General features: G+C 34.3%; 1 protein-coding gene across 1 annotated transcript in view; it reads right to left on the minus strand.

The window, feature by feature from the left end:
- Nucleotides 1-25,978, minus strand: part of HDX (highly divergent homeobox) — a 93,028-nt gene that overhangs the window by 39,402 nt on the left and 27,648 nt on the right. Inside the window, exon 4 of the mRNA XM_045847506.1 lies at nucleotides 14,471-14,524. Within this exon, the coding sequence (XP_045703462.1) occupies nucleotides 14,471-14,524 (54 nt within the window). The remainder of the gene's footprint in view (nucleotides 1-14,470; nucleotides 14,525-25,978) is intronic.

The raw sequence follows: 25,978 nt of genomic DNA on the forward strand, positions 1-25,978 counted from the left end.
CTTGAAGTTCTCCCAAAGGTTCTTTATACTATCCTCATTTTTTTTGGATTCTTTTATCTTCTTGTTGTTTTGATGTGTTGTTTTTTGCTTCCTTATGTTCCAAATCACTGATCTGATTCTCGGCTTCATCCACTCTACTATTGATTCCCTGTAAATTGTTCCTTATTTCAATTAGTGTATCCTTCATTTCTGACTGGATCTTTTTATGCTGTTGAGGTCCTCATTACGTTCACTCAGCATCCTTATAACCAGTGTATTGGACTCTTCATCTAGCAGCTTGCTTGTCTGCATTCTGTTTAGTTCTTTTCCTGGAGTTCTGTTCTGTTCTTTCATTTGGGCCATTTTTTCTTTCTGTTATCATTTTGGCAGCTTCCATGTATTTGTTTCTATCTATTAGGTAGAGCTGTTATGATTCCCAAGCTTGATAGAGTGGCCTAATATAGTGGGTGTCTTGTAGTGTCCAATGGCACAGCCTCCCCATCACTCAAACTGAGTATTCAAAATGTGCCCACTATGTGGGCTGTGTGCATCCTTCTCTTTCAGTTTAGGCTTGATTGCTTTTGGCACATCCAAACTCAGTCACCACCTGTGTTCTATACAGGGTCACATAGAATAAACTACAAAGTGATCTACAAATGGCTACTATTTGTGCTGGGCATGGAGATGCCCAGGAGAGGTTAAGCTGTGAACCAAGACTGGCTGCTGCTAGTGGCAGGCCTGGGGCAACATAGTGAGAAATACAGGGCTCACTGAAGCCACATACTGCTTGCTTGAGATAATTTAGGAAAATCTGAAGCATGAGCTAAGACAAGCCATTCATCTGAAAAAGCCACTGGAAATAGCTTGGGTGGGCCCAAAAGTTGAGTGGGGCAGGGCTTCAGGGAATCACCAGGGTGGGACAAACAGTGTAATCCAGGTTAATGGAGTCTCAGATATGGTGCCTCCCTGCTGGCTCTGTAGGGTAGGACTACAGAAAGAACAATGGCCTCTGCCAGTACTTTTTCTGGGAGAAAGCTTTACCCTAGCTCTCACCCTGATGCTGAACAATTCAGTTCCTCCCCATATGTCTCTGACGCCTTTCAGTCTCCTGCCCCCGTGCTGGAATGTATCCAAGTTAGTCTGTGCCTGGACCCTTTAAGACAGTTTTTTCTTTTTTTAAGATTTTATTTATTCTTTAGAGAGGGAAGGGAGGGAGAAATAGAGAGAGAGAGAGAGAAACATGTGTGCGGTTGCTGGGGGCCGTGGCCTGCAACCCAGGCATGTACCCTGGCTGGGAATTGAACCCACGACACTTTGGTTTGCAGCCCGCGCTCAATCCACTGAGCCACACCAGCCAGGGCTAAGACAGTTTCTTAAAAAGTTAAGCATACACCCACCCTATGATCCAGTTATTTTACTGGTAAGTATTTACCCAAGAATAATAGCAGATGTCCATACAAACACTTGCACATGAATGTTTATAGCAACTTTATTTGTAATAGCCAAAATCTGGAAACAAAATGATGTTCAGAGGTAAATGGGTAAACAAATTGTTTTTATTCTTATAGGGACATACTACCCAACAACAACAAAAAATGAACTATTCATGTACACATCAACGTGCATGAATCTCAGAATAATCAGGCTGAATACAAGAAAGCAGGTTAAAAAGAGAGTACACATTAGATGCTTCCAACTATATAACACTATTGAAAATGCAAACTAGTGACAGGAAGCAACTCAGTGGTTGCATCATGTGGTTAGGAGGGCAAAAACAGGGAAATTGAAAGGGGGCATTCGGAAACTTTTGGGAAGATAGGCATGTTTACCCAAAAATGGGCTCTTGTGTGTAAACACATGTCAAAACATCAAATTGCACATTTTAAACATGGGCAATTTATTTTATGTTAATTATACCTCAAAAAACTTTAAAAAATAGCACTCAATTCAATTATTAGAAAACCTGTGTACTTCCCTATGTCTAGGAAACAGAGAGTCTCAAACTAGATAAACAAAGAGACCCATACTAAGACACATTCTAATAAACTGTTAAAATTTAAAGAGAGAATCTTAAAAGCAGCAAGAAAAAAATAACTAGATACACACAAGGGAATGCCCATAAGACTAACAGCTAGTTTTTCAACCGAAACTTTGAAAACCAGAAAAGAGCAACACAATATATTCAACATGATAAAAAGGAAAAAAAAAACCGCAACCAAGAATACTGTACCTAGCAAAGTTATCATTCAAAATTGAAGGAGAGATCAATATTTTCCCAGACAAACAACAGCTAAAAGAATTCATCACCACTAACCCAGCTTTACAAGAAATATTAAAGGGGATTTTTAAACAAAAAAGAAAAGGCCAAAATCAGAAATAAGAAAATAAGGAAACAAAAATCTCACTAGTAAATGCAAACATATAGTAAAGGTAAGTAGACTGACCACTTATAAAGCTAGTATGAAAACAATTAAAATGACAATAATTACATAGCTATCAATAATTACTTTAAATATAAATAAATTAAGAGCTCCATTAAAAAGACATATGGTGGCTGAAGGGATAAAAAAACAGGACACTTACATATGCTGCCTATATAAGATTCATTTCAGATTAAAAGATAAACAAAGACCGAAAGAGATGGAAAAAATATTTCATGAAAATAGACACAAAACAAAACTCTAGGACACCAATACTTATACCAGAGAAAATACAATTTATTTTTATTATTATATTTTTAATCTTCATCCAAGGATATGTTTTTTATTTTAGTGAGAGAAGAAGTTGGGGGAGAGGGAGAGAGCAAGAGAGAGGGACATTGATGTGAGAGAGAAAAACATCGATTGGTTAACTGTTGTATGCACCCTGACTGGGGATCAAACCCACAACATTTTGGTGTAGGGTATGACACTGCAACCAACTGAGCTACCGGGCCAGGGCCCAGACAAAACAGACTTCAAACAAAGGCTATAACAAGAGACAAAAAAGGACCAGGTAATTCCACCTTTGTTTGTAAGAAAACAAAACACTAATTTGAAAAGATATATGCAGCACTATGTTCACTGAAGCATTATTTGTAATAGCCAGTATATGGAAGCAGTATGTTTATCTACATAATGAAATATTGCTCTGCCAAAAAAAAGAATAAAACCTTGCTATTTGTGACAACATGGATATACCTTGAGGGTATTATGCTAAGTGAAATGTATCAGAGAAAGGCAAATTACATATGATTTTACTTATATGTGGAATCTAAAAAACTAAACAAGCAGACTCTTAGATACAGAAAACAAATGATAATTGCCAGAGGGTTTAGCAGTGGGGAGACAGGTAAAATGGTGAAGGAGATTAAGAGGTACAAACTTATAACATAAGTCATGAACATGTAAAGTATACCATAGGGAATACAGTCAGTAACGTCACAGTCACTTTGTACAGTGACATGGAATATATAAAAAAAGCTAGGTATTTAAATCTACTTTTCAACTGTAAATCTTGTGAAATTTATATGTAGATCAAGTTTGTGTGATAAAAATTTAGCACTTGAATTGATATGTGTTGTAAGTATGAAATACATGCTGATTTAAAGGTTGTAATGGTAAAAAGGGAACATGTAAAATATCTTAATAATTTTGTACTAATTACACATTCAAATGATAGATTTTGGATATATTGAGTTAATGTATATCATTAAAATTAATTTTCCTGGCAGCTTTTCACTAATGTTGCTACTAGAATATGTAAGCCTATATATGTGGCTCATATTATATTTTTATTGTACTGCACTGGTCCACATTGTGGTTGATTTTTAAGGATGCAATGGTAAGAAAAAAACAGATATTTAGATATTTTCCTTGCTTTCATGGAACTAACACTTTAGATTTAATAGGATGATAATTATTAATGAAATAATCATATAATCAAATATAAAATGCCATTGTGATCAATGACCATGTTGGTCACTAACTAGCTTCTTCTGGAAGCACACTCTACCCACAAAATGAAATATAACGGCTGCCTGTCAAATTTTTTCCATCCACTTTCAAAGAAAATCTTCCCAGTGTCAATGCCCCTTAGCCAGAACCCACTAAGAATATGCCAGTATGTACTCTGCAATGTGTAGGTTTAGCATAACTTTGTCAGGTTTGTGCCTCACTATTTCATATTATTATATTCTTTTAAAGGTATTTTTAAATTTTTAATTTCTGATCATTTGTTGCTAGTATGTAGACATACAATCAATTTTTGTATATTGATCTTGTATCCTGTAATCTTGCTAAAGTCACTTATTCATTCTAATTGCTTTTTTCATGAAATATATTGTATTTTCTATATAAATGATATCTGGTGATAAAGATATTTTCATTTGCAACTTGGGCAACATTTTTTTCTTGCCTCACAGCACTGCCTGTAGCCTCCAATGCAATGTTGGTGAGAGGGGGCACCTGTGTGTTGTACCTGACCTTGTGGGGAGACACTCAGTCTTCCACAATTAAGAATGATTTTAAGTATCGGGTTTTGCACATGCATTTTAAAAATTGAGGAAGTTCCCCTCTACTGCTAGTTTTCTATGTGTTTGTCAAGAATGGATGTTAAATTTTGTCAAATTATCTTCCTGCATGTATTCACATGATCACATGATTTTTCATTTAGTTTTAGTTTGGTAAGATCATGATTACATTGACTTTTTACATGTTAAAGCAGGCTTATAGTCTGGCTGCCCATCTCTGCCCCGTCTACTGGTCTGGATGACTGTTTCTTCTTTAACTCTTTGGTTCTCAGACTTCCATACAGTTTGATTTCCTGGCAGTTCTGGTTATTTTGTTTTTGTTTTTGTTTTTAAATTTGTTATTCTTCTTTTGGTTGTGCAAGGAGGCACAGTGGATTTACCTACACCTCCATCTTGGCTGGAAGTCTGATTTGCTCAACTTTTGTTAAGGATTTTACATCAATGTTCATGAGATATAACAGTCTATTATTTTCCTTAATTGTAATATCTTTGCCTAATTTGGGAGTCAGCATAATGCTGGGTTTATAGAATTAGCTGGAAGGATTTTTCTTTTTAATTTTCTGAAATAGTTTGTATAAAATTGTCATTGTGTCTTAAATGTTTGGTAGAATTCGCCATTTGAGCTTTTCTTTATGAGATTTTTAACTTTGATTTTTAAAATATATATAATATTGCAATTATGTATTTCTTGTTTAATAAGCATTTTTAGGTTTTTGTGTCTCTGACAATTTTTAAATTTGTTTACATTCTTTAATTTATTTCAATGCACTTGTTCATAATATTACCTTGTGCTTTTACTGTCATTAGAAACTACAGTGATGCCACCATTCTCATTTCTGATATTGATAATTTATAAATCTTTTAACTTTCTGTTCTGAACAGTTTGGTTTATCATTTTTAAAAAGATTTTATTTATGGATTTTAGAGAGAAGGTAATGGAGGGAGAAAGAAAGGCAGAGAAACACCAGTGTGAGAGAGAAACATTGATTGGATGCCTCTGGTACATGCACTGATTGGGGACCAAACCACAACCCTGGCATGTGCCTTTCCTGAGAATTGAACGAGCAACCTTTCACTTTGCAGGATGATGCCCAACCAACTGAGCTACACAGGTCATAGCTGGTTTATCAATTTTGTTGATTTTTAAAAATCATCTTATGATTTCTATTTTTCTCGAATCTATTTATGTTTTTTATTTCATTGATAACCACTCTGTTGTTTTGCTTTGTATACATTCATTTGCAATTGAAGCTGAAGTCGCTAATTGGAAACGTTTTTTTTTTTTTTTGTATTACTCTTTTTCTGATATGGTCATTTAGTGCTATATAGTTACTCATAATTACTGCTTTCACAAAATTTTGAAATGATCTGTGTTCATTTTTATTCAGTTAATGATACTTTCTACTTTATCTTTTATTTTCATTTATTCATTGATTACTTAGAAATGTGCTGTCCTAGGGCTGGTGTGGCTCACTGGATTGAGTGCCAGCCTGTGAACCAAAGGGTCGCCAGTTCGATTCCCAGTCAGGGCACATGCCTGCATTGTGGGCCAGGTCCCCGGTAGGGGGTGTGCAAGAGGTAACCACACATTGATATTTCTCTCACTCTCTTTCTCCCTTCCTTCTCCTCTCTCTAAAAAGAAATAAAATTTAAAAAAAGAAATGCTTTTTGGAAATCTTTCTGTTTCTGGTTCCTAGTTTACTTCCTTTGTGGTCAAATAACATATTTTGAATAACTTTAAACTTGAAATTTATTAAAACTATTTTGTGTGGCTCAAAATTAATTTATTTTGGAAAACATAATGAGTACACTTGCTCATGATTGCTATTGCTGGTCAGATAGCTCCACAATTGTCAATTAGGTCAAGGAGCTTAATAATGTCATCCACATCTTCTGATTCCTGTGTATTTTTTCTATAAATTTTTGAGAGAAGGGTACTGAAAACTCTAAGTATACTTGGTAATTTGTCTATTTCTCCTTATAGTTCTATTAGTTTGGGCTTCTTATATTTTGAAGCTCTGTTATAAGGTGCATAAATGATTACAACTGTTATGTCCTTTTGATAGATTGACTGGTCAATAACAAATGACCTTCTTTATTCCTGTTAATAATCTTTGCTCTGATATTAACTTCCTCTCTTAGCAATATAGCCATTTAACTTATCTGCATATTTACAAAGTGTGTATCTTTCTTGTGGGCAGTATACAGTTGGGTCTTCTATTTTTTAATCTGATTTGACTATGACATTTAATTAACATGTTTGAGTCATTTACAGTGAATGTGATTATTAACAGAGATAGGTTTGTCTATCACCTTGTTATTTGTTTTCCCTTTTAAGCATTTATTCTTCATTTTTCCTTACTATTTTTATTACTTTTTAAAAACAAGTATGGAATTACTTTTATTATTTAATTTTATCTGTTTACTTTTTGGCTTATTAGCTATATCTCTGTTTGGTTGTTGTACTAGTTGCTTTAGGGCAAGGTTTCTCAACAGCAGCATTATTGACATTTTTAGGCTGGGTAATTATTTGTTGTCAGAGTCAGTCCTATGCATCAAAGAATGCTTAATGGCATCTGTGGTCTCTGCCGGTAGATGCCCCTTGTACGTCTCCAAGTTGTGACAAGCAAAAATGTATCCAGACATTGCTAAATGTTCCCTGTATGGCAAAATCATCTTTAGATCAGAACTACTGCTTTAGGGTTTATAATATACATCTTTAACATTTTACCTTAACATGATTAACTACTTCATGTTACTAGTTTAAGAACCTTATAGTAGTGTATTTCCTTTTCTTTCCTCCCAGCCATTATTGATTTGTTATCATATATTTTACTTATATTTATGCTCTTAGTCTCATATTATATCATTATTTCATTCAACAGTCAATTATTTTTAAATATGTGAAAAAAATATTTACCCATGTGGTTAACTTTTCCAGTGCTCTTTGTTCTTTTGTGTAGATCCAAGTTTTGATGCAGTACCATATTTCTTTTGCATGAAGGAAATTCTTTAACATTTATGTGTGAGTTTGCTGAATATGAATTTTTCACTTTGTATATATCTTAAAAAGTCTTTATTTCATGGTAAATTTTGAACAATATTGTACTTGAGCATAACAGTCAAGTTGATGGTTTTTCTTCAGTACTTTAATGATATTGTGCCACTGTCTTTTCACTTGTATTTTTTCTGATGAAAAACCTGATGTCATCCTTAACTTTGCTTCTCTGTTCATAACATATATATTATCAAGATGCTTTAAAGTTTTTTCTAAATCAAGAGTATTGAACATTTTAAAATTATTATGAAGTACTTTTTTGGTTCTTGTACTTGAGTTTCATAGAGCTTCTTCTATCCGTATGTTTATAGGTTCATCAAATTTGAATATTTTAATACATTATTTTTATTCAAATATTTTTTGTCCTCCCTCCTCAAATGCTTTGAGATACTTCAATTACACACACACACACACACACACACACACACACACACACACACATATATATTAGGTTACTTGAAATTCTTCCACAGCTCACTGATGCTCTTTTTGTGTTATTTTTTTCTTTTTTTCACTTTGGATATATTATATTGCTATGCCTTCAGGTTCACTAATCTTTTCTTTTGCAACAGTAATATTCCACTAGTACCTTCCACTGTGTTTCCTCCAAAGACATTGTAGTTTTCAACTCTGGAAGTTGTTTATGTCTCTTTATATTTTCCATGTTGCCACTTAAGTTTTAAAAGATCTAGAACACAACCATAACCCTGACTAGTGTGGCTCAATGCATTGAGTGCCGGACTAAAAAGCAAAGGGTCACCAGTTCGAGTCCCAGTCAGGGCACATGCCTGGGATGCTGGCCAGGTCCCCAGTAGGGGGCACATGAGAGGCAACCACACATTGATGTTTCTCTCCTTTTCCTCCCATCCTTTCTCTCTCTAAACATAAAGAAATAAAATGTTAAAATAAAATAAAATAAAATAAAATAAAATGCAGTCATAATAATGGTTTTAATAGTTTCTTCTGCTAAAACTAACATATGTGTCAGTTCTGGTCATTTTCATTTAATGATTTGCTCCACATCACTGGTCATATTTTCCTTCTTTACATTGTAGTAATTTTTGGTTCACAGGCCATCACTCAATCCACTGAGCCACACCAGCCAGGGCTACATTGTAGTAATTTTTGATGGATGACAGGTACTATACATTTTACCTTGTTATATGTTCTACAATTAAGATTTAGCTTTGTTCTGGGATCCCAATAGGTTATTAAGGAACTGATTGGTCCTTTGTGAACTTGCTTTTAAGATTTGGATTTGTTAGGCACAATAAGAACAGTATTTAATCTGTAATAAACTTTCTGTGTATTCTATACAATGGCCCATAAACTATAAAATTTTCTTTCTGCTTGGTTGGAACAGGTCCATATGAGTACAGTTATTTCTACTGTTTTTCAGACATGGTTTCTCCATACACATGGGTTCTCTATACTCAGCTGACTTTCAAGGATAACCTTTTGCAGATTTCCTGTGTTCTTTTTCTGCATAGTGCTTGCTTCTCCAATATGCTATCCCGCAAACTCTAACCATCTTATTCTCCCTGGACTCTTAGCTCCATTCCCTCAACTCAAAGAGCATTTCCAGGCCCTACCTGGGCTTCTTTTCTCTGCACCATAGTCTCACAACATCCTCAAGACAGTACTAGCATTACTGTCACCCACTGCTGGGGTAGACAGTCACTGAGGTGGAAACTCATTATCCCACCACCTGGCTTTGATGTTCTTATGTAAATAATCCCTTCCTTCTGAGTATGATGGGACCTATGACTTGCTTTTAACCAAAAGAATATAACAAAGATGATGAGGTGTCACCCTTGTGATTATGTTACATTATAAAAGACTTTTTAAAAATTGTATTTTATGCTATTACAGTTTTCCCAATTTCCTCCCCTTTACTGCCCCTCACCCTGCACCCTCAACCCTCCAGCACCACCCCTTAGTTCATGTCCATGGGTTGTACATATAAGTTCTTAGTGTTCTCTGTTTCCTATACCATTTTTGCCTCTCTCCATCTATTTAATACCTACCATTTATATTTCTTCTTCCCTGTACTTCCCCCCCATTACTTCCCTCCCTCTCCCCACTGAAAATCATCCATATGATGTCCATGTCTCCGATTCTGTTCCTGTTCTAGTTGTTTTTTTTTAGTTTTTGTTTTCATTGTTTTTCTTTTATTTTTTTAGGTTCATTTGTTGATAGTTGTGAGTTTATTGTCATTTTACTGATCATATTTTTTATTTGCCTTTTCTAAGTCCCTTTAACATTTCATATAATAATTGCTTGGTGATGATGAACTCCTTTAACTTGACCTTATCTGGGAAGAATTTTATCTGCCCTTCCATTCTAATGATAGCTTTTCTGAATAGAGTATTCTTGGATGTAGATCCTTGCTTTTCATGACTTTAAATACTTCTTGGAAAGAAGTGCCCATTCTTGCCTGTAAGGTTGGTTTTGAGAAAACAGCTGATAGTGTTATGGGCACTCCTTTGTAGGTAACTCTTTCCGTTCCTCTTGCTGATTTTAAGATTCTCTCTTTGTCTTTAATCTTGGGTAACTTAATGATAATGTACCTTGGTGTGTTCCTCTTTGGGTCCAACTTCTTTGGGATTCTCTGGGCTTCCTGGACTTCCTGGAAGTCTATTTCCTTCAGATTGGGGAAGTTTTCCTTCATTATTGTTCAAATAAGTTTTCAATTTCTTGCTGTTGTTCTTCTCCTTCTGGCACCCCTATAATTTAGATATTGGAACATTTCAGGTTGTCTCAGAGGTTTGTAACTCTCTCTTCACTTTTTTGAATTCTTGTTTCTTCATTCTGTTCCAGTTGGATGTTTATTTCTTCCTTTTGTTCAAAATCAGTGATTTGAGTCCTGGTTTCCTTCCTGTCACTGTTGGTTCCCTGAATATTTTGCTTTATTTCAATTTGGGTATCTTTCATTTGTTCTTTCATTTTTTGACCAAGCTCAATCAGTTCTGTGAGCATTTTGATTACCAGGGCTTTAAATTCTCCATCAGATAAGTTGGCTATATCCTCATCACTTAGCTCTCTTTCTGAGGTTTTGTTCTGTCCTTTCATTTTGGTCCTATTTCTTTGTTTGGGGCCCCTGTTAGGTTGTAAGGGGCCAGGGCCTTAGGTATTCACCAGGGCAGGGCAACCCTCCTCGCTGCCCTGCAGCGCTGCCTATGGGCGTGGGGCCAGAGAGGGAACAATGCAGCTCACCTGCCATCTCTAGCGCATTTTTCATTGAACTCTCATGGGAGACTGAGAGTTTCTCCCACTGTGGCATCCACCTTGGTCCACAGCTACCTCTGAGTCTCAGTTTCCCTTTAAGTCAGCTCCTCCTGTGCAGCCTGCTACCTCACCACAGTCAGCCCCACCCCCATGGTCTGCCACCTCACTGCAGTTTCTCTCTGTCTGTCACCTTACTGGTCTGGTGGTTCTGTTTGACTGTTTCTTTAATTCCATGGTTGTTGGAGTTCCATGCAGTTTGATTTTCTGGCACTTCTGGTTGTTTATTGATTTTAGATTGGTTGTTATCCTCCTTTTGGTTGTGTGAGGAAGTGAAGGGTTTCTACCTATGCCTCCATCTTGGCCAGAATTCCTATAAAACACTTTTCTTGTTAGTAGAGTCAGTCTAGAGACTCTTCCAGTGACTTGAAAAAGTGACTATTTTTTAAAAAGCCTGTATGTCAATAAACTGTGTGAGGCATCTGGAACTTGTGGGTGGCCCCTAGAAATTAAAGAGGGCCTCTAGACCCTAGAAGTGTGGGCAGCCTCTTCTAGGAGATGAGTCAGCTAACAAAAAATGAGAAGACAGGACCTCGGTCTTACAGCCACAGGAAATAAAATGTTTCAACAACCTGAGTCAGTTTATAAGTGTATTCATCCTCATTCAACCTTCCATATGTGAATATAGCCCAGCCAACACCCTGATTGCATCATTGTGAGACCCTAAGCAGGAAATCTAGCTAAACCATGCCTGGATTCCTAACTCAAATAAACTGTGAGATAATAAATGGATGTTATTTTAGGCTGCTAAAATCATGATGATGTGTTAAGCAGCAATAGATAGCTGATACAGATGCCTGATATGCAGTAGTTCAGTTATCAACAAATTCTTTTAGTTTTCTTTCATTTAGCAATATCTGTATTTTTCCTTAATTCTTGAAGGATAGTTTTGACATCCAGAATTATTGGTTGAAAGTTGTTTTCTTTAAACATGTGAAAAATATTGGCCTTTTTCCCTCGAACATTTCAGATGAAAAATCCACTACTGATATCTAAATTGGCATTTTCCTATAGATAATACATCATTTCTCTCTGGCTTATTTAAAGATATTTCCTTGTGTTTAGTTTACAGGAGTTTAATTATGATGCATCTGGGTGTGGATTTATTTGCATTTATCTTGCTTAGATTTCACTAAGCTTCCTGAACCTGCAGGTTTATGTTATTTTTCCCCAAATTTGATGTGTTCAGACATTATTTCTTTAAATACTTTTTTAGTCCCATTCTCTGTTTTTTCTTTTTGTGGGGCTCCAATGATGCAAATGCAAATATTGAATGATATCTTATTGCCACACAGGATTCTGATTTCCTGTTTATTATTTTGCAGTATTTTCTCTATGTTGTCCCAATTGGGTCAATTCTATCAATCTGTCCTCAAGTTCATTGATTCTTTTTTTTTTATCACCACTCAAATATCGAGCAATAAAGAAATTTAAAAAAATCAGTTATTGTCCTTTTTAGTTATATAATTCTAATTTGGTTCTTTTATAATTTTGATTGCTCTTTTGAGATTTTTATTTGTTTAAAAATAATTTGTAATTGCTTGTTGAAGCATTTTTATAATGGATGCTCTAAAATCCTTGTCAGATAATTCCATTACCTAATTCACCTCAATGTTTATTACTGTTGATTTTCTTTCATTATTCAAGCTGTGCTTTTCCTGGTTCTTGGAGTACAGGTGACTTTCAATGATATCCTCAGCATTTTAGCCATAACAGAAGATTTTTGTTCTCATTTAAATCTTTCTATTTTATCAGGCAATCACCCAGCTGTGTTTAGCACAAAGGTTGTGGTCTACTTTTTATTTTATTTTCTATCACCATTTATCCTCCTTATACCCTTTTCTGCTTCCACCCATCCCCCTCCTGCCCTGCAATCACTACAGTTATGAATCCTTTTTCTTCTTTGCTCAATTCCTCCTTCTCCTAGCCACCCCCCCACTAGCCGTCATCCTGCTCTCCATCTATGAGTCTGTCCCAATTTTCCTTGTTAGTTCAGCTTGTTCATTAGATTCCCCATATGAGTAAAATCATATGGTATTTATTTCTCTCTGTCTGACTGGCTTATTTCACTTAGCATAATGCTCTCCAGGTCCATCCATGCTGTCAAAAAGAGTAAGATTTCCTTCTTTTTTTACAGCCAATTAGTGGTTCAAATGATATTTTTATTTTCAGAACATTTGTGGTATTTTAACTTGTTTGGTATATATGGTGCCACTTGGGCTTCCACTGATCCATAGTGCTACATTCAGAGAAGAAAGAGGACCTTTCCCAGCTGAAGGGTTATTGTGGAGAGATACTGCCTATTGGTGTCAACCTACAGATCAGTGTCTCTAGGTGGAAAAATAGATTCTCCATTAGATTATTCATCCTTCACTGATGAATAACACACTTCCTGGGCTGAGCAGTTATGGTGTCCTGATGTTTATTGCTAGTACTAACTAAGCCACATAATTATATAAGTGGGAAAGAGAATTCTCTGACCTACAGAACCAAAGAAGCTTCTCAGGCCAGGCTGCATTTTGTTGGTTGCTGCCTGGTGTCTCCAAGTAAGTGAGGAGAAGTTCAGACCCAGCATGGAAAAAAAGCACTTCTCCTGGCCACTCACTGTCACTGAGGTTTCCAGTTGATCTCCTTGGGCTGAAGTAACCAAGCTCACTTCATGTCTGTGGGACTTCCATCTCATTAATGGGAGGAATGAGCCTATGCCAGTTGTCTTCTCATGTTCGATTGGGGGTTATGGGATGTGTAACTTGTGTGACCTTCTGCTGTTACATGGGGGCAAAATACCATGTAGTTCCTCCAAGTCTTGGAGTCCCTAACCAGTTGCTTTCTTTCCATCCTTCAGAGTTCTCCTTTGGTGGCCTCCTATATTACTTTCACGGTATATAGTTTTAGTTCGTGTGGAAAGGAAAGGAAAAGCAGTCTACATAATCCTGTCTAGAGTCCTAGCTTCTGTTTTATTAACCCCAAACCTATCTAATATACAGTAACTTGAGTTATATTTCCAAAACTGTACTAGTCATTTTTATGATTAAAATCCTTTTCCTATCTATGGAACAGTTATATCAAAATCTACTGAGATACTTGTTAAAATGCAGATATATGGGTTCTACACAGACCAACTGAATGGGATTTGTTGAGAGAACACAATTTTAATGAAGTTCTGTTATATTAACATTATAAACATCACAACAGTTTTAGCATAAAAACAAAATAATATTATTAAAATATTAGTTATTCATCACTGCTAAATACCAAAATGTTCTAATACTAATGTAAATTATTTAACCTTGACTGACATGTTTATATCAATAATGATTCAATTATATGATCAAATTAACTGGGTTAATTAGATGTAGAAAAAGTACAATATTTTATTAATTAGCTGTAAATGCTTTTTAAAACTGCAAATACCTACTCAAAGATTATTCAGAGTACTGATTACTGCATCTTATTTAAGGTTACTTTTGTTGTATATTTAATTAATATGATCACGAAATATATCCTTTGAGATAATGCAGTCTTACTGAGGTTCAGTTTTGCCAACTTTACAAATATCATTACAGTTTTCTCAATGGCATTCCTACTAACAAAACAGGGGAAAACCCATTTGTTGCTTTAAATGAAAGATTACTTACTGCTCTTTTTCTAGAACACCCTGTAATCCAAGGCACAGTAAGGTTTCCTGAAATCTGTGGAAACAACAAATGGAATCTCAGTAAGGTATACATCAGCACTACTTGGAATGCTGATCAACACCAAAAAATTCATATAAGACTTCAAGATAGGTTTTCATTCAAAGCATATTCCCCCAATAGACAATCCAGTTTCCTTACTGAACACAACAGATTGAAAAGGCCTTCCTTGGTGGGAAATTTGAGAAGTGGTGCAAAGTTCCCCTGGAAATTCAAGAAAAATTCTAGGACATTGTTGGGGCCTAAAAGCAGAATTTAGAAATCTATGGAAAATAAAATTTTTATAATAAAAATGACCAGAGGGGAGAGGGGAGGGAATTTCAGGGGAAGAGGGTAAGGGTTTACAGGAACAAGTATAAAGGACACATGGACAAAAACTAGTAGGGGTGGAAATGAGAGAGGGCGGAGCACTGGAGGAGCGGGCTGGGATGGGAATAAAGACAGAAAACTGCACTTTAACAATTAAATTAAAAAATAAAATTTAAAAATGCAGTGTTTTGTGGAATGAGTAACAATAATTAAATTATTAACTATAGTCATCATGCTATATATTAGCTCTTGAGACTTATTCATCATACATAACTGTAAGCTTCTTTTTAAGTAGAAACTCCTAAGGCAAATAGCCAGCAATGGCTTATTACATCAGCATTACCACACAAGGAGATAAATGCTACTCCAGTTGGATTATAGGGAGTGTCTATAGACCAAGGTGGTCCTGTGAGTTGTGAGTTAGCCTGTGATTCACCATACTTTTTCCTGGGACACACAAAGATTTGGAGTATGCCAAAATCTTGTCCTCTCCTTCCCTCCCAAACACATACCTCCTGAGAGACTGACTGATAAGGCAAATCAGTCTTGCTAAGTGGTGATGGTGGGAATGCGGTATTCAATTAAGCATTTATTGTATTTGATATATCAGATTCAAGCATGGCCTATGAATTACTATTATGCCTATTAACAAGATGTGATGATTAATCAATGTAAATTGTAAAGTAATATATTCAAAATACTTTGAAAATATTTGAATCCAGGTAGATTATGACTGTCCCTGGCCATTAGACTTGCCATTTTACTTTGAGTTCACTAAATCAATATGCTAAGGACAGGCAACAGCTGATATAAACTGCAAATAATACTTTTAAGAAAAAGTTATAAAAATACATTTATTCAAGGTAAAACCCCGCTACAGTAAAATGTTCCCAATGTGATGCTATATTCAATTACCCATTATTGTTTAGTTACTTTAAGTCTATTCTTCAGTTCCCTGTGTTTCTGGTAAAACTCAGAATAGCCAGGCATTGTAAGCTTTGTTGAATCCTAGTACTTTATAAATATATTTCCCTCCAATTTGGAAAAATTTTTTGGTGCAATAATGATGACAAAGTGTCTTCCCCACCAGAAACTATGGAATGTAGTATTTCAAATGAGCAAGGTAATATACTTCTTGTTTAAAGGATATTTAAATTCCAAGCACATTTTTCAACACTCTGGTTTGGAAAAGTGAAAAATTAATCTACAAGGAGCCAAGACTGATTCAACAAATATATTAGAATTTACACATCCAAATGAGTACCGCATGTTTCCAAGTAGAAAACTTAGAAAGTTGTAAAGTCATTACATTGATATTGCCATTGTTGAAAGCATTTTGGGAACTTTTCTTTTGGAGTTGTCAGTTCATGACTCACCCAGAGATTCTGTTTCATTATCTCACATTACTTTTACAATAACTGAAAATATAGCAGCCCAAATTGAACATCCATATTATTCACTAAGTATGACTAAGAATAAATTCCTTTTATCAAATATACCCTCAAATGGCAAAGATTTGTCATCACTGAAAGCTTTTAAAAGAATCCTACAGGCCCTTGAAACAATCATAAAGGACTTCAAAAACTTTCTGACAAATTGAACATTATTGAAATAAGTATAGATAACTTTCCAAGGTAACTTATTTGAATTCTGTTCAAATATTTATCAGGCATCTCTTCTATACGAGGTACTGTTTTAGGTCCTACAGGAAATAAAAAAGATAGGTAAAACATAATTTCCTGGAGGGCAAGAACTATGATCTGAGAGGGACAGATAAGACAGGTACATAAATGACTTTAATACGAAGAAAGCTATGATAAGTGTCATAAGGGCAGTGCAATAAATGAAGTGCTATAGGAGTTCAAGATATGGCAAAATTACGTCAAATTTGAGGATTGATATCTCAGCCAAACCTTAAAAGATGAGCAGAATTTTGATAGACAGAAATAAAAAAGAGCATTTTGGGAAAAAGAGTGACATGAGCACAGTGGAGTAAATGGGTAGGGTATCATTGGGAATTGTCAATTTGACTAGAACTAGAAAGAGAATTGGGGTCACTTTGTGGAGATCATGAATGACAAGGTATATTTATATCTAATTCTGTACAAAATGGAGAGATGTCACAGGTTTTTAAGCAAATGGGTCATGTGGTCACAAATGTATTTCTATCCACTTGTATGATTAATTTGACTAAAGGTTTTATAGTGAATTGAATAAGTATAGAAACTTTAATAATAGTTTTGTCAAGAGGTAGGTAATCCAGACTTGGAACTACATTAGGGGAAGTAGGAATTGGGAAGAGAAATATAAGACACAGGTATTTCTGAGGAAAAATCTTGTGCATGAGATAGAGGAGAACTAGACAGTGTGGAGATTATTGGAGTGGCTCTACCAATGGTTGTCAGGCTCAAACTAATGGAGAGGTGGAGAATCACAACTTTGAATGTAAATGCAAGAAACTGCTGTCCTGGCCAAGTATCTCAGTTGGTTGGAGCATTGTCCAGTACACCAAAGGGTTGTGGGTTTGATCTCTAGTCGGGGCACATGTCTGACTTGTGGGTTTGATCCCCAGTAGGGACAGGTATGGGAGGCAACCAATCCATCCATGTTTCTTTGTCTCTCTGTCTCTCTCTCCCCTCTTCTTTCTCTAAAATCAATAAATATATCTTTGGGTGAGGAAAAAATGAATACCAGGAAATGACTAATGTTGAAGATCTGCTACTCTTGATTAAGAACAGATACATTAGTTGCATGTAAACTAGAGGTACATCATATGGATAGTTAAGGTTTGTGAATCCAACTATCATATGCTTATCTTTCCCATGGAAAAGCATAAATTATACTTAAAATAGATACCATATGTCAGAATATCAATTATATATTATATACACATCACTTTGATGATTTAAGAAATTTTAAAGAAATTTTTACTATATTTCATTTTATATAATTTAGACCCTAAGTATAATTCTGCTGTAATATTTCTGTTAGGCTGTGAGCTTATTAATGACAAGCTATTGTGCTTAAAACAATTAGTATAACTACTTTTATATAGACACATGGAATATACACAAAAATGCATTTATTTGATTTTAAAAATCTTTCTGTTATAAAGACAATTCTACACATATGTTGGATATTCAATTTAAAATTTTTCAGACCAGTTTATGGATTTAGCAAAGTTCCTATGTGAAATATATTTTATGTGAGTCAGAAAAATACAGTATATTATTAATTAGCATGTCATTAAATGAAATTTGATTAACTGAAACCGTCTGACAATAACTATGTCCTTCAGCAAAGTTCAGCAGTAAGAGATTTATAAATCAGTGTTCTAGCTTTCTATCAGCTGTTTTGGTATCAGTTGAGCATTCAAACCTATCAATCATTCTGTTTTAGTACGCAGTGTTTCCTAGATGTTTTTCAATTATGAGGTATAGCCTAAAGAGGACACTGCTAGGCATGTGGTAGACAATCAATAAATATGGGCTGATTGATTGATTGAATTCACTTGGGCCTTCATTATGTACCAGCTTCACTTGCTGAAATTTAACAAAAGGCCAAGAGTGCAAATATACAACAGATGATTACATGGAGTATGCAGTAGCAGGAGGGGAGTAAGTTGCTTCAGGTTGAAAACAATGTGTTCAGGAGCAAAGCAGAAGAGACGTAGTGGCTTATTTAAAGATATTCCCTCCCTCTTCTCTCTATCAAGTCTGGAAAAGCTTTCAGAAGTTACACAAGCCTTACAAGTTGAAAATTCAATAACACAACTTTTGGCCAAGCGCCTAACATTTTTTAAGCACATGCATTTTCTTCTGTTAAGTAATATGAAACCAGTGTTTAGAAAATTTTACTAGCCTTAAAAGTTCTTGCAGTTTATAACAGAATGCTAATTGAGAGTTTTTCCTAGTGATTTTAGTAATGATTTTAGTAATTAAAATTTTACAAACCACAAGAGATTAAGATCAGAAAAACTGGAATTCCAAGATGTTTCAAGAAAATTATAAAGAGTACTCAACATAACAAACCTGATTTCACCATATTGATACTAAAAATTCTAGCTGTTAAAAACATGGAAACACATAAGTAAAATAATATAAGCTAATATATGAAATGATTACGTTCTGACCCAAAGGCCCTAGGTATACAATTACAAATCTAGATTTCCTGAAATTATATTTTCTAACATGAAACATTACCTTAATTCTACCCATGTAAAAAAAGACAGACATTTGAAGACATATAAAAATTATTTACTAACTTTAGAAAATAAACCGTCAACAGTTAGCTTTAAGTTCTAAGTATACAACTGAAGTGAAATGTTTTATTACATGTGTATTCAGAGATCAGCTCCCTAAATAGCAAAAGATTTATTGCTCTTGTCAAGCTATGATCCTTGCTGAGCTGGACTGTGCTCTTAACATGAATTATGGTTCCATGTCTTTATTTTGCACATGGCTCCTTGTTTAACCAAAACACAGGCAGGCATTTAAAAGAAATCAAACAGAAAGGAAGGTATTAATGGAGGAAATGAGGCACAAAAACAAGGCATACAAAAAGTAACAACATAATGGCAATAGTAAGTACTTCACTATCAGTAATTATTTTAATGTATATTAGCCCCTTATTAGATATACAATTTATAACACAAATTTTTTCTGCCTTTCCATGGGTTGCTTTTTATTCCATTGATAGTATCTTTTAATGCACAAAAGTTTTTAATTTTGATGTATTTTATGTATTTTTCCTTTGTGCTGTGTTTTTGGTGTCATATTTTAGAAATCATTGCCAAATCCAATTTCATGAAGCTATTTTCGGTCTTTTAAAAATAATTTTATAGTTTTAACCTTTATGTTTAGGCTTTGGTTCCATTTGGGCTAATTTTATATATGGTATAAGGTAAAAGTCTTTTGTTGTTGTTGTTGATGGTGACCAAAAAAGCAGGAGTAGCTATACTTACATTAGACAGATAGATTTTAGATTAGACAAATAGATTTTAGGTTGAAATCTATTTAACCTAAAAATAGTAAGAAAAAAACATTATGTAGTGATAAGGAGGTCAATTTACCAAGAAGATATAACAATCATAAATATTTACACTGTTCACAAAAATTAACTCAAAATAGAGTACAGACATATATAAAACCAAAAACCATAAAATTTCTTAAAGAAATCATAGGAAAGGAAAATCTCCTTGACATGGGTTTTGGCAAAGATTTTTTTTTGTACGTGATACCTACAGTACAAGCAACAAAGCAAAAAATAAAGGAGTAAATAAATAAATAAACAAATGGGGCTATGTCAAACTAAAAAATTCTACACGGCAAAAGAAATAACAAAATGTAAAGACAATCTAAGGAATGAGAAAATATTTGCAAGTCATGTATCTGATAAGGGCTTAATACCCAAAATATATAAAGGACTCATTCAACTCAATATCTAATAAATCAATTAATAATTGGGCAAAGAAACTCAGTAGACATTTTACTAAAGAAGATGTAGGAATAGCTAACAAGTACATGAAAAAGTGCTGGACATCACTAATCAGAAGGAAAATGCAAGCCAAAACCACATGCGATATCACCTTAGGCCTGCTATGATAGCTCTCATAAAAAAAAAATAGAGATAAAAAATGCTGGCAAGAATGTGGATAAAAGAAATCCTTGTGCATTGTTGAAGGGATTGTAAATTGATGCAGCCACTATGGATAACAGTTTCTCAAAATAGTAAAAATAGAACCATCACATGATCCAGCAATTCCACTACTAGAAATGTGTCCCAAATCAGTGAAAGCACTCTATAAAAGACATGTCTCCACTCCCATGATCATTGCAGCATTAATTACAATAGCTAATATATGGAAATAGCTTGTGTCAATTGACAGTTAAATGGATACAGGCCATTCCATATATTGGCTATTGTAAATAATGCTACTATGATTATATATGTATAGGAAAAACTACATATATGTATATAGCTAGGAAAAATATTCAGCTGCAAAAAACAAGGAAATCATGCCATAGGTGACAATATGGATGGGTCATGGGGCCATTATACTAATTAAAGCATATTGTACAGAGAAAGGTAAATACTGTATGAAGTCACATATACATAGAATGTAAAAAAAAAATCTCATTAAAAAGAGATCAGATTTGTGGTTACCAGAGGTTGAGGGGGATTGGATGAAAGTGTCCAAAAGGCACAAACTTTCAATTATAAAATAAATAGGTACTAGGAATGTAATGTACAATATGGTAACTATAGTTAACACTGCTGTATGATATATTTCAAAGTTATTAAGAAAGTAGCCCCCAAAAGTTTTCATCACAAAGAGAAAAACACTGTTTTCCTTTCCTTTTCTTTTTGTTTTGTGTATATGATGATAGATGTTAACTAAACATACTGTGGTGATTCTACAGTATAAGTAACAGAGATTATTTATGCTGTACAACTTAAAGTTATACCATACTGTATGTCAGTTATATCTTAATGAAGTTGAAAATATATAAAAGTGATTACTGAAAAATAAAGACAAAAATATATAATACCTCATATTAATAGAATAAAATGAACATGAATTTCTCATTAGATACATAAATAGCATTTGACAAAAATAAATAACTTTTTAGCCCTGGCTGGCATAGCTCAGTGGATTGAGCACAGGCTGCGAACCAAAGTGTTGCAGATTCGATTCCCAGTCAGGGTACATGCCTGGGTTGCAGGCCATGACCCCTAGCAACCGCACATTGATGTTTCTCTCTCTCTCTCTTTCTCCCTCCCTTCCCTCTCTAAAAAAATAAATAAGTAAAATCTTTAAAAAAAAATAAAAAAATAAATAACTTTTCAATATTAAATCACTAAACAAGCCAGGAAAAAAAGAGAACCTCCTCATCCTGACAAAAAGCGTATACAAAAACTAATAGGTAACATCATATTTAATTGTGAGTGACTGAATGTTTTCTTATCTACACTTGTATATGGAATCCACTATTGTCTACTATAAGTAATATACTTGTTTTGAGGATACAAGTTTGATATTCAAAAATCAATGAACAATCCAACAGTTAAATTAAGACAAATTTCATTTAAAATAGCATCCAAAATAGTTATGTACTTTGGAATAAGTTTTTAAAAATGAACGTAAGAATTACCTACAGAAAACTAAAACACATTATTAAAAAGTTAAAGAACATGTAATAAATGGAAAGGCATACATGGATCAGAAGACACAATATTATTAGTATGTTAATATTCACAAATTGATCTATAATGGAACACGGCCTTTACCAATAGTCCTGGTGGTTTCTTGGAGAAATTGATGATGTGATCCTAAAATTAATATGCAAATGCATGGTACCCAAAATAGACAAAATGAATTTGAAAAGGAATTCAGCTGGAAGACTCACTTCTCAATTTCAAAACTTACAACAAAGTTATAGTAATCAAAGAAATGTGGTATTAGCATAAAATAGACATATATAAATACATGTAAATGGTATATATATCTCAAATAGAATTGAGAGTCCAGAAATAAACTGTTACATATGATCAAAAGAACATTCAATAGGAATGTATACTATTTCATCAAATATTATGACAACTGAATATACATGTACAAAAGAGTCAAAGTGAATGCCTACCTCATCCCATACATCAAAAAAATCTCAAAACAAATGAAAAGCCTATATGTAAGATATATGAGTATAAAATTATTAGAAGGTGACATGAAAGTCTGTCTTCACAACTTTGTCATAGATACAATACCAGAGGCATGTGACAATAGAACAAAAAGGTAAATTGTACTTCATCAAAATTAAAAATATTTTTGTATAAGCAGTAACCTCAAGGAAGTGAAAAGACAGCATATGATATGGGAGACAATATTCGGAAATATATATTATAATGAGGACTAGTATAGAGAATTGAACACTTAAAACTCAAAGAGGAAAAAACAACTAATTTTAAAACTGGACAAATTATGTGAATAAGCACTTCTCCAAATAAGATATTTACATGGCTAATAAGCACATGAAAAGAGGGTTAACACTGTTAGCTCTCAGGGGAATGCAAATCAAACCCTCAGATATTTCTCTTGAAATGTCTCATGGTTGAGATAGTTCACATCCATGACAGAATCTATAATTGAATTGACTGACATAACCAGTGTTGGTAAGGATGTGGAGGAACTGGATCCCTTATACATTGAGGTGGGAGAGAAAAGTAATATAATCACTTTAGGAAAAATTCTGGCAGTTCCTCAAAATGTTAAGCATGGACTTACAGTACAAACTAGAAGTCCATTCCTAGATATATACCCTAAAGATTTGAAGACATATGCCCCTACAGAAATTTGTATATGAATGTTCACAGCATTATTCACAATAGACAAATGTAGAAACAACTCAAATGTCCAGCAACTAATGAATACCTACTGTATTTTGCTGTATATAATGCACACCCATGGTTTTAGTGTGCATTATACCCAGGATTATTATACCCATGCTATGTAATAATTTTACCCATATATAACGTGCATTCTTAATTTTCCCTCAAAAATTTGAGCAAAAAGTGTGCATTATACATGACAAAATACAGTATATACATAAAAAGTAACATCAAAGAGCAATGAAATGAAATGTTGACATTTACTACATCCTGGACAAATCTTGGAAACATGTTAACTGAAATAAGCCAGTTATAAAAGACCACATTTTATATATACAATTCCATGTATAATAATATCTAAAATAGGTACATCCATAGAAATAGAAAACATATTAGTGGTTGTCTAGTTCTGGGATGGGGGCTTCGGTGTGCTAATGGGTATGTAGTTCATCTTTGAGATGATTGTTCTAAAATTAGGTTGGGGTGCTGTTTGAACAACTCTGTGGATGTATTTTAAAAAAACTATACACTTCTAATATGTGAATTCCATAGTATGTGAATTACATCTCAATAAAGTTGTGTAAAAAGTATCCCTGCTAACTAAAGCCATTCAACGGAGATTACTGTTACTTTTTTGAAGTTGAATATTTGCCTGAGAGTTATTAAATGTTACTAACCCTCACTTTCCTCAGGTCAAAATATTATTTGTATTAATTTAGAATGCCATGATGTTTAAAGTTTCTATAAATCTTAAACTTTCATGTTTATTTTAAAAAATGTACCGAAGCCCACAAATACTGATGCAAGTTGGAAGGCACTACCAAAGCACTTTCTCTAATAGAGATACATACATTGTAGTTATAAAGTATCTTTTAAAGGAAGCTCAAAGTGCTCTACTTTTATTAACTCCTAAATCTTGATGAAGTTGATGAAAGATGGGAATGCAATTAATTTTTAAGCCACATAATAACTGCAACAAAAAATTTTGTAGCACTTATCTTTAAAATGTTCCTATATCTTCACATAGATGATTATCAATTATTATCTTTAATCATCAAAGCACTATGATAGTGCACTGACAGCAATGTTATGAAGAGTGGAACAGCACTTTGGAGACCAATATGGTTGCAATTTGCCCTCAAAGGAGTGAGGTTAGCCTGGAGAGTTTTTGAAATAGAACTGGGCTATGGTATTTTGGTATAGTCACCTCCCGACAGTTTCATTATGGCAGTAATAATAACCCTTATTGTGATATTATATCCCCAAATGGCTGCAAAACAGAGCTGATTTCAACCTTTTAGCATCCCTTAGGATTCCCTCAGTTTGGACTCATTCACTTAGATAGCTTGAAACTAGACTATCCCCCAGGAATAGTTTGAAGATGCCAGGTGTAACAGAAAGAGGCAGATATCTCTGTTATGTAGTTCCAGGGTCAGAAACTAAATAGGATTGCTTGTTTGCTTACAGTTTCAGAGCTAGAAAACTCCCAAGATGACCATGGGTTCCATATTTTTAAGTTCTGATGTTACAGTTATACAGCTTGGTAATTAGCATCATTAAAATCTTGGAGGGTAACTAACATAAACTGAATGCTTGTATCCCAATCATATTCACATGTTGAAAGCCAATCCCCAATGTAATGGTATTTTGAGGTTGGACTTTTAGGAGGTGCTTATGACATAAAAACAGAGCCTTCATGAATGGGATTAGTGCTATTACAAAAGAGGCCCCCTTACTCCTGCCATATGAGGACACAGTGAGAAGATGGCCTTCTATGCATTAGGAAGCAGAATCTCACCAGACACAATATGCCAGCACCTTGATCTTGAACTTCTCAGCCTCCAGAACTGTGAGAAATAAATGTTTGTTGTTTAAGCTACTCAGTCTACAGTATTTTTGTTATAGCAACCCAAATAGACTAAGATGCTAATCCTCATGGAGTACAGTTCCCCAGGCTACCTTGCTTTCTTCAAAGATTAACTGAAAGAAGGGGCAGATGATGCCCCAACAGTTCTCTACAAACAATCCCTACCGTATTGTCTCAAGTGAAGTTAGTGGAGGTGTGGTATAATATAAAGGAAGTTGATAGCTGATCTCTAGTCTTCTCTCAGCCAGCACTACAGCTATTTTTTCCTCAACTACCTTGTGATATTGAAGGCTCTACAATATTTTACTTGAAATGGAATGTACAGAAGATCTAGAGTATCATAATTTTATTGACTTTATAACTAAGAGATTGTAAATACAAGAAAATTTATATACCAGGAAACATACAAGGAACCTCACGCAGATTGTACCATTTCATCATACTGTATTTCTGAAAAGTAGGTGTCATTAACTATATTATGCAAATGAGAAAACTGTCACACAGAGAGGTTACATCACTTGCCCAAGATCACATAAGTAGAAAGTGGCAGAGTCTAGATTAAATAAGCCCATGCTCTAAATTGTTATGTCAAACTTCCTTTCTTTAAAATGATTACCATTCAAAAAAACCTTACTAAATTTTATTCCATTTAAAAAGTTCTTTTACATAAAAAACTTGAGTCCCTTTAAAAGTTCTGTCAGGAAAATATAGAGACTATAAAAAAGGCATAACTTTAGGTTAAATTACCCTTAGAGGAGCCATAAGCTTATGAAAAATTAAAAATTAACTGCTACACTCTCAGATCTCCAAATACTTTAATATAGTTGACATTGTCCAAAACAATATTTCTGAATTGCATCTTGGTTCTGCCACATACTGCCTATGTG

Source organism: Phyllostomus hastatus, unplaced genomic scaffold (assembly GCF_019186645.2).
Source record: "Phyllostomus hastatus isolate PE091 unplaced genomic scaffold, TTU_PhHast_1.1 phas_contig_551, whole genome shotgun sequence".
In the NCBI taxonomy this organism is placed as follows: Eukaryota; Metazoa; Chordata; class Mammalia; order Chiroptera; family Phyllostomidae; genus Phyllostomus; species Phyllostomus hastatus.